Raw genomic sequence first — 18,566 nt, forward strand, 5'->3', positions numbered from 1 at the left:
ACGACACCATGCAGTGCGGTACAGATGGGCCCAACAACATGGCGAATGGAACGCTCAGGATTGACATCACGTTCTCTACACCGATAAGTGGCGCATATCCCTTCAACCAGACAAGTCGGAGACGTGTTTGGAGGCAAACCGGTCAGGCTGAGTGCCTTAGACACACTGTCCAGCGAGTGCAGTAAGGTGGACGTTCCCTGCTGTTTTGGCGTGGCATTATGTGGAGCCAATGTAAGCCGCTGGTCCTCATGGAAGGCGCCGTAAAGGCTGTACGATACGTGAATGCCATTCTACGACCGACACTGCAACCATATCGGCAGCATATTGGCGACGCATTCGTCTTCATGGATGACATTTCGCTCCCCCAATGTGCACATCTTGTGAATGACTTGCTTCAGGATAACGACATCGCTCGACTAGAGTGGCCAGCATGTTCTCCAGACATGAACCCTATCGAATTTGCCTGGGCTAGACTGAAAAGAGCTGTTTACGGACGACGTGACCCACCAATCACTCTGCGTAATCTACGCCGAATCGCCGTTGAGGAGTGGGACAATCTGGGCCAACAGTGCCTTGATAAACTTGTGGATAGTACGTCACGACGAATACAGGCATGCAATGCAGGAGGACGTGCTACTGGGTATTTGAGTTACCGGTGTGTATAGCAATCTGGACCACCACCTCTGAAGGTCTGTCTGTATTGTGGTACAACATGCAACATGTAACTTTCGTGGGCAATAAAAATGGCGGAAATGATGTTTATGTTGACCTCTATTCCTCTTTTCTGTACAGGTTCCGGAACTCTCGGCACCGAGGTGTTGCAAAACTTTTTTGATGTGTACAAGCCACTAAAGAGCAGATGTTCATATAAGCACTTTCGAGTTAGTGTATAAAATAAAATAAAAACCTTTCGTGCATATCACTTGTTCATGTACCAACGCACGTCGCTTATTTACGTGGATACAAATCGCTATCCGCGACTGGGCAACCGTGAATGGACTTGTCTTGAAGGTGCATTGGCAGATGGAGCGCTCGAGAATGTCGTTCGCATTTCTATTGTCTGTGTACTTGGTTCTACTTCACGTGTTTGAGTCTATTTCATTGCAGCCCACTTCTCAATCTGCATTTGCCGTATTGCGTTTCCTATGCTTCCGCCTGACACTGAAGCATCTGAAACCACTTATCTCGCTCGGCTGCCAGCTGTTCAGACTTACAGTAGCTCATAGAAAACACTTCACTATTCCATATTCCTAAGCCTCTCCTTCAGTCACCATCCTATTTGCAGCTCATCATTCAAATGGTTCAAATGGCTCTGAGCACTATGCGACTTAACTGCTGAGGTCATCAGTCGCCTAGAACTTAGAACTAATTAAACCTAACTAACCTAAGGACATCACACACATCCATGCCCGAGGCAGTATTCGAACCTGCGACCGGAGCCGTCGCTCGGCCCCAGACTGTAGCGCCCAGAACCGCACGGCCACTCCGGCCGGCTAGCTCATCATTAACGAAAGGTAGTAATGAAATTTATTCATCCAGGAATCAAACGAGAAGAACACAGATGGTCGTCCGCCGACTTGATGGGGGGAACCATCACGGAATTTTCTTGAAATGATGTCTGAAAACCATGGGAAACCTAAATCAAGGTGGCCAGAGAGAGCATTAAACTCCATCCCCCCCCCCCCCCCCCCAAGCTGAAGCCAGTGTACTATGTCGTTCGGTTTATACGGAATGTGCAGTTTTCATTTGTTTATATATACTTTCAACAAGATGATAAAGAAATGACCTTTCTCCCTTTCCATAACTGTTTTTTTTACTCATGCCTATATTAATCTACACGAAAACTAACCACATCTGATAGATACATTGCACTTGTCACGGATTACACCTCTTTTATTTTGGGCACTGATCATCATAAGCATCATACAACGCAGAAAATCTTAACTCTTCAGTGAATTGATAATTTACTTAATTTCCTCCTTACCTTTGTTCCATCAGAAAGCGATATACACAAAAACAGGATGCTCTTTATAGAAGTTTACAGAGTGCAAGGCGGTTTGCTTAAATGTCAAAAGATTGCAGAAGTCAAAGCCTTCGATTCACCTTCTGAATCATTTCACTGTGTTATTCTGTCATTAATGACTGAATGCAACTTTCCTTAACATTCTCAAAATGGTGTTGAAAAATTTCGAGAAGTTAAAACTGAGTGGTACATTAGAATCTGGTTACGGAGAGAAACTGAACCACTCGGAATCAAATTACAAGCTGTTCCTTTCCAGGATGAAGAGAATCAAATGAAACTTCGGCAAGTTGAAATTTTGAGACAATCTTGATGCTGTGCTCGGATGGCGCAATTTGAAAAGAGCTGACCTCGGAGTGCTGTTGTCTGGATTCGGTCTTGGTCTGGGAAATAATGTGGTTACGTCAGAAATGTCCACTGAAAAAAAAAAGTCGCCACGGAACAATCCTTTCACATCATTATCAAATGTATTTGTTCCAGCTTTTTAAAAAAATTACATGTTTTCTCACAGTTCGTAGTACAAGAAATAATTTGCATAAAAACACACATAAAAGTTATACTGTGAAATCTGTATCTAGATCAAGCGGACACAATCACAGCACGTAATATGAAAACGATGTGAAAAGACGAAATTGCTGTGACTGTGAAAGATGCTGTTTTGGAAGACAATCGGGAAAAACGTAGCTTGTGGCAATAATGGCGATTATTTAAATGAAATCTGAGATTTTCAATATTGGAAGAAGGTAAGCTTCTCACAAAACTATTTTAATTTTGAAGTATGACCCCAAAACAGAACTAAAACCAATACCCGATATTAAATTCTACAGTAGTTACAAAGCCAACATCTGCTGCCGTAGCCGACAAAGAAATACAATATGCCTCGTCTGATAAATATCTGGCGTCTGGCATCAGTTAATAAAATTCGCCAGACTAGATATAAACCCCAACAACTCCACGTTCTTTTCTATTATTTACGAATTATTTATTTTTTATTTTTTAATATCAGTCATTCGTTTTCATTGCGATGCGTGCAGCGATTAACTCATCCTCCATCGGCTGAATTCGGACGATGAAGTGAGGAATCACTAGATACCGTCCGGAAATTTGATACCTGGGTACATATGAAGGGCAGGAAAAAACAATCCGAGTTTGTTAATATATTATAAGGGACAGTCAAATGAGAACGATACGGATGGAAAAAGGTAAGTGAACTGTTTATTTTGTCAAAAGTATCGCCATGATAGTTAATAGATTTATCCCAATGTGAGGGAAGTCGATCAATGCCTTCATAGAAAAATGTTTGCGGTTTCCTATGGAACCAAGGTTGTACCGAGGCATACACCTCTTCTAATCTACATCTACGTCGATAATCCACAATCCACCTTACGACGCGTGGCGAAGGGTACCCCGTACCACTAACAGCCGTTTCCTTTCCTGTTCCATTCGCAAAATACAACGAGGAAAAAACGCTTCTCTTTATGCCTCCGATGAGCCGAAATTTCTCGTATCTTATCTTCGTAGTCTTTACTATGCGGAGTGTATGTTGGACACAAGAGAATCTAAATTTTCTCAGTAGCGTTTCTCGAAAAGAACGTCGCCTTCCCTCCAGGGATTCCTATTCCATTTCCCGAAGCATCTCAGTAACACTTGAGTGTTGTTCGAAACTACCAGCAACAAATCTAGCAGACCCCCTCTGAATTGCTTCGATGTCTTCCCTTAATACGACCTGATACGGATCCCAAACACTGGAGCAATACTCAAGAATAGGTCGCACTAGCGTCCTATATGCGGTCTCCTTTACAGAAGAACCACACTTTCCTAGACTACTGTATCCGAAAACTACGGGTTTGCTTTTTTGACTCATCCGCGTTACATGGCATTTATCTACATTTTGAGCTAGCTCCCACTCATCACACCAACTAGAAATTTTGCCTAAATCATCTTACATCCTCCTGCAGTCACTCAACTTCGCCACCTTACCGCTCACCACAGAATCATCAGCAAACAACCGCAGATTGCTGTCCACCCTGTCCGCCAAATCATTTATGTATATAGAGAATAACAGCGGTCCTATCACACTTCCCTGGGCACTCGTGAAGACACCCTTGTCTCTGATGAACACTCGCCGTCGGAGTCGAGATACTGGATTCTAAACCTTAAGAAGACTTCGAGTCACTCACATATCTCTTAACCTATTCCACATGCCCGTACTTTCTTTAACAGCCTGTAACTGGCCACCGTGTGAAACGCTTTCTGGGAGTCTAGAAATACGGAATCTTCCTGTTGCCCTTCATCCATAGTTCGCAGTATATCGTGCGAGAAAAGAGGGCAAGCTGAATTTCGCAAGAGCGATGCTTTGTAAAACCATGCAGATTCGTGGACATAAAGATTCTCGGTCTGAAGAAAATTTATTGTATTCGAACTGAGAATATGTTCAAGGATTCTGCAGCAAACAGATGCTAGGGATAGGGTCTGTCCTTTTGCGGGTCCGTTCTTTTGCCCTTCTTATAAACAGGAGTAACCTGCGTTTTTTTCCAGAGACTTAGGACTTTGCGCTGGGCTAGAGATTCACGATAAATGCAAGCTAAGTAAGGGGCCAGTACCGAAGAGTGTGCTTTGAACAACCGGACTGGGATTCGATCAGGACCTGGTGACTTTTTTGTTTCCAACTCCTTCAGTTTGTTCTCTACGCCAGCGATGCTTATTACCATGTCGTCCATACGGGAGTCCGTTCGATGGTCAGATGACGGTATGTTTGTACGATTCTCCTGCGTGAACGACTTCTTGAACGTGAAATTAAAAACTTCGGATTTCGGTTTGCTATCTTGAACTGCCACACCAGACTGGTCAACAAGTGACTGGATGAAAGTAGACGCACTTAGCGATTTCAAATAGAACTATAATTATCTCGTGTTCTCTGCCAGATCTTTTGCTAATGTGTGAAGTTGTAGTTGTATGTTTCGCGCATAGATCTTTCCACAGACGCACGAATCTCTACCAACCTTTGCTTGTCGTCATTTTCACGTTCTCTTTTGAACCGAGAATTCAACAGCCTCTGCTTCCTCAGCATTCTCCCAATCTCATTGTTAATCCACTTACTGAGTAATTTTCCAGATCACGATTTACAGTCTGCTTAAACTTGGCCATAACTCCTCTACATCCGTCTTACCGGAACTAAGTGATGTCAATTCACTGTCTAAATGAGGAGCTAACAATTGCTTATATGCTCTTTCTGAAAGAAACACTCTCCTAACCTTTTTAACTGCTCTCTTAAATTTCGTAACCAATAGTTGCCATAATGGAATCGAGATCGCTGATCCATGTTTCTATTCTGACGTTGTCGAGACTGTGTCGCCTGTTTGTAGCTACAAGGTGTAAGATCCTTTCATTGCGTGTGAGCTGTCGAACTAGCTGCTCGAGATAGTTTTCAGAAAACGCGTTCAAAAGTAATTCGCATGGGTGCCTATCTGTACCCCATGCAATGAATCCGTAGAAATTCCTGTCTATATTCAGTAGGTTAATGTTGCCTTCAACTAGTAATGCATGATCTGCGTAATTATGCGCTCCTGACCATAGGAATTCTTTGAATGACTCCGGGACTGTCACAGCAAAGTCGAGTGTCCGGTAAAAACATCCAACAATTAGCTTGCTTTCCACCAAACCTATTATACGCGACTAGATAACTTCACTGTTACACTCAACTTCAACCTCAATAGAGACAATATTTTTGTCAAATCCAACGAACACGCCCCCTTCTGTGCCCTCATATTTGTCTTTCCGATATACTCGCTAAATATCTAAGACCTTTCCACTTCGGGTTTCGGCCAGCTCACGATCCCGAGAATAATTTAAGTGCGAGAAGTTTCCTGTAGGAACTTAGTGACGAATACTTCTAAAATTTACTGATAGCATTTTTAATCGAAGTATCTTTATATATGTTTAAAATACATGTTTGGCGTCAGCTGCTTTTATTTTGAGCCCAAAATATCGTCTGGTTTGAGTCATGGACCATCTTCACGGATAAGGGTTAAAGTGGTTTAAGCCAGAACATTACATTTGTGTCTTCTCTCTGAATAACTTCCCTTCCTGCATATTGACTAGTGAGAATTCATCAGAGTACCTCAAAATACCGCCTAGCCTAAAGAATCCTTATGAGTACTCCCAAGCACTTTGCTGTCTGAGTAGCTGTTTCCTTTGTGTAGTACATCCCTGACCTATCAAGGGGAGTCCTACAAATTCCCAACCGTAACAGAGTCGACGAAGCCTTTGGTTGAGACCCTACATTCGGCTCCAAACAAAAAAAAAAACCGATCAACTCTGGGAACAATGCTGCAAATTGCGAGCTCTGCTTGCATCCCACGTGTGAGGCCAGCAGCCTTTACCGCTTCCGCCAGCCAGTTGTATGAACTAAGGATGACCTCAGAACTCACGCGACATAACTTGAAGACGACTGCTCCCTGCACGCTCGATGGCCACAGGCAAGCCCGCCTCCACATCTTGGATGAGGTCACCCGTAGACATACCGAGTGCACACTGACTTTCTTTCCAGCCCTGAACGCTATCTGCCTAAGGGGCTCCATAACGCGCCTAGCCTTAGAGCTCCCGATAGCTAGTAACACCCCCACCCCCACCCGTTGGCCTGCTCGGACCCTGCTGAAGGAGCGGCCACCTGTCCGCTCACAGGGTGAATGGGTGACGCCAAGCGGCCCTCCGCCTCCAGCGACAAGAACGATTTACCACCGACACTCACCCTGCTGTGAAGGCGCATCACCACCTCGGGTGCACCAGGAGGTGCCCCGGAAGCAGAGCCCATGGGCAAAAGAAGCGGTACCTGCAGTGTCCCATGCAACGCGGCAGATTCACCTCCACAACTACACCCCGAGGCAGCAGCCTGAAGATGACTGACCGTAGCCAAAAGCGCATTTAGCTGTTCGCGAACTGTGGTCAGGTCCTCCTGCATCCGCACACAGCATACACCAGCATACACACATCCTACTAATCCTAGCAAGACTAACAGAAGAAGTAAACAATCAAAATAGAAAGAGTTCTTCATATGCAACTTCCTACCCCTCTGATGTGTCACCAATGGATGCTGATACCGCAGTGAGCTATGTAGCTGGCTGTTCAGAAGAAATTAAAACTGCCCTACAGACTCGAATTTACACTTACGACTTGCAAGCTGACACCTCTTAAACGGAAACAAGCACGAAATTTAATAAAAATAATTTAATAAATAAAGGCAGGAAAAGATAAAAACTTGACATGCCGCTCTGCAATCTGTATCAGCCGAGAGCTTGAGCCTCGTCGTTTGAAGCACATTGACGGCCATGAATCCCTTTCATCAGGGCTCCAAAAATATTGAAATCGCATGGGGATGGATCTATATGAAGGATGTGTGAGGGCTTCCCAGTGAAATTTCTGCAGCGTACTCGAAACATCCTTGCCAACATGTGGGCACAAACTATTTCATGCTTGCGTTCCTACAGTCACTACAACTATTTCAAAGTGACACGGAATCCACGCTGTGGATCATTATATAAGAAAAAGTAACAGATAGAAAGTTATCACGTTTCTTGCAATTTCTTTAATTGTAAACTACGTAAATAAGCTGAAAACTGAACATCGCCATATAAAGAGCATTACTGTGAGCTTTGTGACTAACTATCCAAAAACGTGTAAAACTTTTTGTGTGCAAAATATTGCTATTTCTTGTTTTGTCGAAAATATAAACCTGAACAGTTGCCTGATCATTTACCTGTCGGTTCAAAAGTGGTAACGTTATTAAGAGTAGCTGAATGCCATAGTTATTTTATTGTAAAAATTAATCTTTAGTTCCAACTTCTCGCTGCATTATTACTACAAATGCTTCATGTGCAAATAGCTAAAGAAAAATGGCTCCAGATATACATCTCATGTTCTTCCAGATCATGAGAATAAATATGGATATATATGAAAATTACCGGATGACTGGTATGACAAGTCACGCTTGTAAACTGATGATTGGAATACCATACCAAAGAACGGAAAGAAAAACTGAAGTCAAATGGGAAAAATTAGCTTCATTTCTGGAGGGAAAAGATACCAGTGACGTGATTCTGACATTGTGCATAATAATGGAATTAAAATCCGGATACCTCCCTGTCAGTTGCAGACAAAGAGAGAGAATCAGTAAGAGACAAAAAGTGAGACTTCAACAGTGCAAGGCGAAAAAGGATTTGTACAATCTTCGGAAGACTGGGTTAAAGTACAGTGACTAATGCGGAATACGCATCACCTACAGAACCTATATGTTAGTCGAGAAATTGGCAGCAGCAGCTGGCCGAGACAGACGCATCAACAGGGAAGGAACAGATTTTGTGACTTTTACGAGTTCCTAACCAGGAGCGAATTGTGTAACTTCATCTGTGTGCTTTGATAATTTAGTTTCTTGAGTTTCTGCGTGTTAATTTAATGCCTAATAGCCACAGTTCTCGCGTTTTCGTTTCCGTCCGAAAGTAAACAGATTTTGTGACATATTACAAGTTCCTAATCAGGGGCGAATTATTTGGTTTCAGTTGAGTGCTTCGGTAGTCAGGTTTGTGAATTTCTGCATATTAATCTAATTTATTAGACACAGTTATTGTGTTTTCAGCAGGGTCTACAGCAGAGTTCTACAGCATGTACCAATTGTCTGTTACTTGGGTAGTTTAGTTTTCCATGGTCTTTAATACGGATAGGGACTGTGATTGCCCGCATCTCGTGGTCGTGCGGTAGCGTTTTCGCTTCCCACGCCCGGGTTCCAGGGTTCGATTCCCGGCGGGGTCAGGGATTTTCTCTGCCTCGTGATGGCTGGGTGTTGTGTGCTGTCCTTAGGTTAGTTAGGTTTAAGTAGTTCTAAGTTCTAGGGGACTGATGACCATAGATGTTAAGTCCCATAGTGCTCAGAGCCATTTGAACCATTTTTTTTTGACTGTGATTGTTGTGTGCAGAAGCGAGCCAAGTTGGTGACACTTCGCTCTCATCTCCAGGCTGTGATGGCTTCGGCTACACAGCTTGAAGCTGCAGTGGATAGGCACCACTATTGTTGGTTGGCCTTGGGGATTCAACGGACGTCCAGCACGTCAAAGTCCTCCGATCAGTCCCCAGTGGTGGCCTGCCCAGTTATTGCTCACACTGAGGTTAATCCCTCATCTGTGGTTGAGTGGGAGGTCGCTTCAGGGCTCCAGGACGTAGGAGGCGGCGAAAGACTTCCCAAAGAGCCGTAAGGTCTCTCAGTTAGTCTGACAAACAGGTTCCAGGTGCTGTCTGTGGCTGACATTGTCGCTCAGCCAGAGGCCGTCGCCTGTCCTGTCTCAGATGAATCAAGATCCGGGCAATCATGTAGAGTGAGATTATTGATAGTTTGGAGCTCCAACGCTAGGCGAGTTATGGGTCCCCTTAGGGACATGGCTGCCAAGAAGGGAAAGAAATCCAATGTGCACTCCGTGTGCATACTGAGTGGAGTCATTCCAGATGTGGAACGGGTCCTACCCGATGCCATGAAGAGCACAGGGTGCAGCCAACAGCACGTGGTGACTCACGTCCGTAACAGTGATGTGTGTCACTTTGGATCGGAAGAGAGTCTCTCTGGTTTGGAGCGGCTTGTAGTCTTGCTTGCGAGATGAAAGCAGAGCTGACTACTTGCTGCAATAGCCGACAGGACCGATTGCGGACGTCGGGTACAGAGCCGAGTGTAGGCTGCAGATTCTTCGACTTGCGCCATGGGGTGGTTGGGATTCGAGCTCTGCTGAATAAATTAGGAGTCCACTACACACAAGAGGCGGCTACACGGGTAGCAGGGGCTGTATGGCGTGGATTGGGCGGTTTTTTAGGTTAGAGGGTCTGAGGGAAATACAAATGGCTAATGGTTCGAATGGCTCCGAGAACTATGGGACTTAACATCTGAGGTCATCAGTCCCCTAGAACTTAGAACTGCTTAAACCTAACTAACCTAAGGACATCACACACATCCATGCCCGAGGCAGCATTCGAACCTGCGACCGTAGCGGTCGCGCGGTTCCAGACTGTAGCGCCTAGAACCGCTCGGCCACACTGGCCGGCAGGGAAATACAAAAAGGGCTTCAGTCACAAAGGGTGCAGGCCGACCACAGGAAGAACGGAGATACAGGAACCATCGGTATAACAGTTGTAAATTGTCGTAGCTGTGAAACTTACTGACAGATTGAAACTGTATGCCGAACCAAGACTCGAACTCGGGACCTTTGCCTTTCGCGGGCAAGTGCTCTACCATCTAAGCTACCCAAGCACGACTCACGCCCCGTCCTCACAGCTTTACTTCTGCCAATACCTCGTCTCCTACTTGCGGAGACATGGCTTAGCCACAGCCTGGGGGATGTTTCCAGAACGAGATTTTCACTCTGCAGCGGAGTGTGCGCTGATATGAAACTTCTGTTCTGCAAGGTTTCTTCAGTTTCCATTTCCATGATGGACCGAATACTTATTCATAAAGCAAATCAACTCTCGTAAGCACGGTAGCGATCACGGGGCTATGAGGTGTGCTAATGGCAACGTGGTCGCTGGCCGAAATAATGTGCCGGTTGGATACTGACGTTCGGCCGTTCACCAGTGCAACTATTTCGTCGTGAAGTACGCCGGGAGAAGCTGAAGAATCAAAACTTTATTCATATTTTAAGATCATACAAACTAATTAACGCGAGGAGTTACTTTTGCCACTGGTACAATTTTTTTAACGAAATCTGGAAATAATTTATGTAGCAATAACAATTATATTTACTCGTGCTAGTAATGTAATTGTAAGCCATTTTAACAAACAGTAAGTAATGCTTTTTAAAAATTAAGAACAGTGAAATGACACTTATTGCATGCAACGCTGAGGATAGATGGCTGTTGCTCTCTCTGGTGTACTTCGACCTTGTGTAAAAATGTCACAGTCTAAGCATATTTTTTGACCGTTGGCTGTTCCCGTTTTTTTATAACGACTATATTTACGTCTGTGGAAAAGATCCGTTTGGCAGTGGCATTTCAGATACATGAAGTGCTTCAAAATGTGCTGCTACATGCAGTATGTGATGTGCACGATAACATCTGCAGATTTTCGACGACTTGTGTGTGTGTGTGTGTGTGTGTGTGTGTATGTGTGTGTGTGTGTGTGTGTGTGTGTGTGTGTGTGTGTGTGTCTAAAGAGAAGATTACCAGGTACTAAATACTACGCATACTTCACAAGTGCAACCATAGGAAGTGTAACAGCAAATGTAATATGCAAAGTGCAACCATGTTAAGTAAGTATTTTATATTATAGCTTTGTCGATAGTGTTACTGCAGGTATTTGACAGTGGCCATAGGCCGAAATTGACCAGTAATGCAATGTAATATATGATCCAAAAAATGTCATCTTTATAAAGAATTTAATAGCTTACAGCGGATATTTAAAGTGCACTCCTGGAAATTGAAATAAGAACATCGTGAATTCATTGTCCCAGGAAGGGGAAACTTTATTGACACATTCCTGGGGTCAGATACATCACATGATCACACTGACAGAACCACAGGCACATAGACACAGGCAACAGAGCATGCACAATGTCGGCACTAGTACAGTGTATATCCACCTTTCGCAGCAATGCAGGCTGCTATTCTCCCATGGAGACGATCCTAGAGATGCTGGATGTAGTCCTGTGGAACGGCTTGCCATGCCATTTCCACCTGGCGCCTCAGTTGGACCAGCGTTCGTGCTGAACGTGCAGACCGCGTGAGACGACGCTTCATCCAGTCCCAAACATGCTCAACGGGGGACAGATCCGGAGATCTTGCTGGCCAGGGTAGTTGACTTACACCTTCTAGAGCACGTTGGGTGGCACGGGATACATGCGGACGTGCATTGTCCTGTTGGAACAGCAAGTTCCCTTGCCGGTCTAGGAATGGTAGAACGATGGGTTCGATGACGGTTTGGATGTACCGTGCACTATTCAGTGTCCCCTCGACGATCACCAGTGGTGTACGGCCAGTGTAGGAGATCGCTCCCCACACCATGATGCCGGGTGTTGGCCCTGTGTGCCTCGGTCGTATGCAGTTCTGATTGTGGCGCTCACCTGCACGGCGCCAAACACGCATACGACCATCATTGGAACCAAGGCAGAAGCGACTCCCATCGCTGAAGACGACACGTCTCCATTCGTCCCTCCATTCACGCCTGTCGCGACACCACTGGAGGCGGGCTGCACGATGTTGGGGCGTGAGCGGAAGACGGCCTAACGGTGTGCGGGACCGTAGCCCAGCTTCATGGAGACGGTTGCGAATGGTCCTCGCCGATACCCCAGGAGCAACAGTGTCCCTAATTTGCTGGGAAGTGGCGGTGCGGTCCCCTACGGCACTACGTAGGATCCTACGGTCTTGGCGTGCATCCGTGCGTCGCTGCGGTCCGGTCCCAGGTCGACGGGCACGTGCACCTTCCGCCGACCACTGGCGACAACATCGATGTACTGTGGAGACCTCACGCCCCACGTGTTGAGCAATTCGGCGGTACGTCCACCCGGCCTCCCACATGCCCACTATACGCCCTCGCTCAAAGTCCGTCAACTGCACATACGGTTCACGTCCACGCTGTCGCGGCATGCTACCAGTGTTAAAGACTGCGATGGAGCTCCGTATGCCACGGCAAACTGGCTGACACTGACTGCAAAAATGCTGCGCAGCTAGCGCCATTCGACGGCCAACACCGCGGTCCCTGGTGTGTCCGCTGTGCCGTGCGTGTGATCATTGCTTGTACAGCCCTCTCGCAGTGTCCGGAGCAAGTATGGTGGGTCTGACACACCGGTGTCAATGTGTTCTTTTTTCCATTTCCAGGAGTGTAGTTTAGTCATTTAGAAATTACGTCAAGGCTGTGGACCCATACATAAGCAAATCAACGGTTCACGACGAATAAGCAAGTCCCAAGTAGTTCGTTGTCAGTACACGACGAATGAGGAATTGTACACAAGTGGTGAGGAAGCTTTTCGAAACATAATTTGTGAGACTTTTTCCAATATGCCAAGTAGGGCATGGACATCCACAGATTTCTGCGTAAGGTACTATGGTGTACACAGAGGTCCTCTAGACCTGGTTGCAGGGTCCCATGGGATGTCAACACCTGACATCCCATGGGACCCTGCAACCCATGTGTACAGTGGTCCGGTGCGTGCGGAGTCTTACCTTGCGTTCCTGGCGCCCACGAGGCTGGAATCGTGTGATGAGCTAGCCGTTATATCAGCGTCAGAGATCCGACCAGACTCCATTCCAAGAGGTTCCGCGCACCGCTCTGAAACACAACACCAGTGTCGTACTCACAGGACTGAAATGAAGCATTACAAGTATAATTTAACTGTTTCAAGCAAGGATTAGATCCATAGATCCATGTCACGTCTAACGGACAGCGCACTTCGCCTGTGTTATAAGCACCCATTACTCTTTGACGTAAATCTAAAGAGGTTTTTTATGTGGTTGTGAATATACTCGTATGTAACAGCTGTAGCTTGGTGCGGAATGCGGTGGGGACGAGCTAGATCTTGACATTAACATCAACAGTACTTTGTCTCAAAATGAGGTAAATGACACAAAGTTCGGCGAAAACTGGGCTATTTTGAACAAAATTACTTCATACGACAGCTGCAATATTTTAGCACTGAAAATGGAAATGAAGTCCCATGCTTCTTTACAGAGCGTAGGAGAACGATGCGGGAGACCCGCACCGCCTTACTAGGCAAGGTCCTAATGGAGGTGGTTTGCCGTTGCCTTCCTCCGACCGTGGCTGCGCAGCGTGTGAAAAAATAGGCTCTGGAAAAGAAGACTATACCGGCTGTTCGCGTTGAACCTCTCACGTGTAAGACTGAAAAGAGTGTATCTTCCCTTCAAGTTGGCTTTAAGCCAATTTGTAAGACGACTAGCTCGATTGATTTTGAAATCGGGTTTAACCTTTACTCTGGTGAACTACACTGAAATTACCGAGACTTGTGTTCTGTTGGTTACTCAGAGTTTGCGAGGAATGCTTTGTCGCTAACAAGGCTAATATTGACGGAAGGTAGGCAGACCTACAACTACCAGTGATAGAGACAGAGAGATGTCTACTACCTCCTGGAGCTAACGCAATACTCGGAAGTTTGCTTGCGATCTGGCACTTTGACATTTCCGCGATAAAGGCATTCCCTCTCAACAAGATAACAAGCTGCATTTTACACGACCGCAGCAGCAACAACTGTAAAACGAAGGACGTGGTTCAGGCAAATGCTACACTAGCTCCTTAGTGAAGCATTCGTCACTGCAGACGTACAATGGTTCAATAGTAACTTTCAGGCGGCAAACGTAAAAAAAAACGTGTAAGATCCTGTACTTATGTGGTAATCTCCGTTACGCTGTAGAACGGACATTCATGTTTCGAATAAGAAAACTCCGTTTTCTTTCGGTGGTATTTCTTTACCATTATTGTACGAAGACCGAACATGTATGATGTAAATTACTATGTTGTGTTCAACATTCGTTATATAAAAGAGGTGGAACGAAGTTAGAACCGATCACTACAAAATACACTATGTGATCAAAAGTATCCAGACACACACAAAAACATACGTTTTTCATATTAGGTGCATTGTGCTGCCACCTGATGCCAGGTACTCTGTATCAGCTACCTCGGTAGTCATCAGACATGGTGAGAGAACAGAATGGGACGCTCCGCGCAAGTCACGGACTTCGAACGTGGTCATGTTATTGGGTGTCACTTGTGTCATACGACTGTACGCGAGATTTCCACACTCCTAAATATCTCTGTATCCACTGTTGACGATGTGATAGTGAAGTGGAAACGTGAAGGGACACACATACACCACAAAAGTGTACAGGCCGACCTCGCCTGTTGACTGACAGAGACCGGTGACAGTTGAAGAGAGTCGTAATGTGTAATAGGCTGATGTCTATCCAGACCATCACACAGGAATTCCAAACTGCACCAGGATTCACTGCAAGTACTATGGCAGTTAGGCGGGAGGCGAGAAAACTTGGATTTCATAAGCTGCACATCACGCCGGTAAATGCCAAAAGGCCTCGCTTGGTGTTAGGAGCGTAAACGTTGGACGATTGAACAGTGGAAAAACGTTGTGTGGAGTGATGGCTCTGAGCACTATGCGACTTAACTTCTGAGGTCATCAGTCGTCTAGAACTTAGAACTAATTAAACCTAAGGACATCACACACATCCATGTCCGAGGCAGGATTCGAACCTGCGACCATAGCGGTCGCTCGGTTCCAGACTGTAGTGCCTAGAACCGCCGGCCGGCGTGTGGAGTGACAAATCATCCCAAAGACCTGACTGAACGTATGCCTGCGAGAGTGGTTCAGAATGGTTCAAATGGCTCTGAGCACTATGGGACGTAACTTCTGAGGTCATCAGTCCCCTAGAACTTAGAACTTAGAACTACTTAAACCTAACTAATCTAAGGACATCACACACTTCCATGCCCGAGGCAGCATTCGAACCTGCGACCGTAGCGGTCTCGCGGTTCCTGACTGAAGCGCCTAGAACCGCTCAGCCACACCGACCGGCTATTCACTATCAGCTTCCCTTATAACTTGGATATACAAAAGGCAGTCGCTCTTACTTTGTTTCTCAGGCAGCGCGCAATGGCATCTGCGACACTGTGCGTTTGCAGGAACACCTCTTCGCCGACCGCTACTCACGTATGCTGGTCGCAGAGACAGTACGCATCGTGTAATCGTGAAATGAGCCACGGCCGAGAAATCGGCATGGCAAGAATGACGAAAATTGATCACTATTGAGGAAATTGATTTTATAACATCTTTACTGCGATAGAGAAAGATTTTTTTGATTGATTTGATGAAAACTCCATAATAAAGTAATAATTCATTTTCTTTGCTTTAATTGCGTGCGAACTCCTGCATACACACCTTTATAACAATTTAGTTTCCAACGCAGAAAGCAGTCCACTCTTCTTAATTAAGTAACATTAGCGACAATTCAGGAAAGATTAACTCAGTTAGCGAAACCTTTGAAATCTAGGATGAATATGTATATTATGTAATATCATTTCTATGCAATTCTTGATTATACCAAAGAATACTTTTGTAAAGTGACTTTTCTAAAAATGCAAATACACCTTTTAAAAGAATTGGCATAACCGCAATTTAGCACGCCATCATCCATTTCCGAATCTTTGTCATTCACTAGATAAAGTTTCACAACTGCAATTTAAATTGCAGACACATTACGCGGGTTCATTGCACACGGACTTCATCTGTAGTTAGTTTGCCACTTAGTAAATGAGGCGCGCCTTTTTAATAGCCTTCAGTAGCGGCAGCAGCAGTTTTCAGAGACCAGTTGCCCGAACGTTATTCATTGCCACAGATAAGCCGAAAGGAGAAAAAGTTACATTTCAGATTTCAAGGGACTTCATTTCATTCGACCACAAATCATTTAAGGTTTTGTCAAATTTCGCGCCAGAGATGTAAAGAAGTATGAAACAGAGTGCTACGATTTTTATAGGGAACTTAGGTAGAATCTGGTTTTCTTTTTTAGGCGACTCAGTACACTGTCCTGGAAATTATGCAGTCACATTATCTACTGCTTCGATTCATTGTTTGCAACAGATCCAGATTCTCAAACAACCTTTCAGACAGTTCAAGCAAAGCAACTGCCAATGCAAAAATCAATAAATAGAAACTATCAGTAAAAGTAACAATTTTTTAAAAGAAATTTTCAGTCTGAATCGAAATGAATCAGTAAACAACGTGTAGGGATTATTTGGGACTCTAGCACAGCTTCTATAAGTTCGTAGTCCATTTCAGTGCGCACTGACCTACCCTCTCGTTGTTGATATTGAACAGACATTTGCCATTAACTTCACATGTACCAACACACCATATGCTTTCTACAATGCGGCGTGGCTAGCTATGTTTTCTTCTGTAGTAAGTGGAAGATTCATACAATAATAGAATAGTTTATTAACAGCTACATCAAATGATAAGGTTTGGTTTAAAGCTGTTCTTCTCCACTTTTTTTTGTGCCTGTTTATAAGCTCTACTTACTTCGTAAGCTATATGAAAAACCAGTAACATTGTTTTCGTCTTCCTACTTGGTTCTTACTTTGTCGTGTAGATACTTTTCTCGTGAAATTTCCGTGTCGTAGTATGTTTCAACCCAATTATCTAGTAATGTTTTCAGTGTAACTCAGGTATATAATGATGCTCATATTTGTCCAACCACCACATTTTTACCGTTTGTCTGTAGCAACACATTTTGGAAGTTTCACTAGATTTCCATTTCGGAATTTCAAAACATTCAAATCCCATTTCGTAAAGCAAAATATTCCAGAGAAAAGTATTTATTTGATTTTTACTGATACCTACTCAACCTTAGGAGCTTCCTCCAATTATTGAAGATTGGTTAATAATGCCCAAAATTTTCTTTTTTACTGATACCATCAGGTTTTCTATGCTCGTTTAGGCACACGCTGGGCTGGTCCTCCAATTTGCACCTCAGAAAAATACGATACACAAACAGGTGTAATCTTCTTCTTCTTCGCGGATGGATCACTTAGGACCACGCGTAATCAACATTTGTTGGCCTACCTTTTCGCCCAGTATTCCTTCATAAACAACGAATGGGCTAGCTTTCGTTGCGTAGACCATGTATGTCGGTTAGTTTTTCTCTCTTCTTCCTCAAAACCCCGTGTGTTTGTGATTTTTCTGATTTCATTTCTATCATGTAGATTTGGAGACCCTAATTCTCTCAGGTCTTTTTCCGTCTGTTTGTACCAGTTCGGTCTTGTAGTTTTGTTCTTTAAAAACGTATGGATTTTGTGCGTTAACATGTTTGAGTCCATTCTTTCTAAGTGTCCCATGAATTTGATTCTTCTCATGCGCAGTGTGTCTGTTATTTTGGAGATATTTTTATATATTTCTACATTGGGTTTTGGATAATGTACCCAATCTTTAGTTCTTGGTCCTAGGATTTTCCTCATTATCTTATGTTCTTTCACTTCTAATTCCTCTTTTAGTGTTCTGTGTTGAAAGTTTAGTGTCTCAGATGCGTAGAGAGCTTCGGGTCTAATTACTGTTGTGTATTGTCGTATTTTGCAGTTCCACGAGAGAGTCTTTTTGTTGTAAATGTTTTTTGTTAACTGAAACGCCGTCTCCATTTTCTGGACTCTTGATCTGACAGATTTCTTTTCATTACAATTTTCTGCAATCCGTTCACCTAAATATTTAAATTCTTTTACTCGAGAGATGTAGTTATTACCAATTTTGAGATCAGAAGGTGCATCTTTGACGTCAGTCATAAATTTTGTTTTTTCAAATGAAATTTGTAATCCTATTTTAGCTTCCTGTTCTTGTAATAATTCTAGCTGTTTCTGTGCATCGGTAATGTCTTGTGCGATCAGTGCCATGTCATCAGCAAATGCTAAACAGTGTAATTCTATGCCCTTATGTCTTGGTCCCAGTCTGTGTGCTGGTGCACCTGCTTTTTTCCATTCTCTAACAGCTTTTTCAAGAGCACAATTGAAGAG

At 44.3% G+C, this 18,566-nt stretch overlaps 1 protein-coding gene across 3 annotated transcripts in view; it reads right to left on the reverse strand.

Moving 5' to 3' along the window:
* Positions 1 to 18,566, reverse strand: part of LOC126088407 (discoidin domain-containing receptor 2-like) — an 883,025-nt gene that overhangs the window by 361,387 nt on the left and 503,072 nt on the right. For all 3 annotated transcript variants that reach the window (XM_049906568.1, XM_049906558.1, XM_049906550.1), the window contains exon 3: positions 13,208 to 13,313. In XM_049906568.1, coding sequence (XP_049762525.1) covers positions 13,208 to 13,313 — 106 coding nt within the window. The remainder of the gene's footprint in view (positions 1 to 13,207; positions 13,314 to 18,566) is intronic.

Source organism: Schistocerca cancellata, chromosome 1, assembly GCF_023864275.1.
Source record: "Schistocerca cancellata isolate TAMUIC-IGC-003103 chromosome 1, iqSchCanc2.1, whole genome shotgun sequence".
Lineage (NCBI taxonomy): Eukaryota > Metazoa > Arthropoda > Insecta > Orthoptera > Acrididae > Schistocerca > Schistocerca cancellata.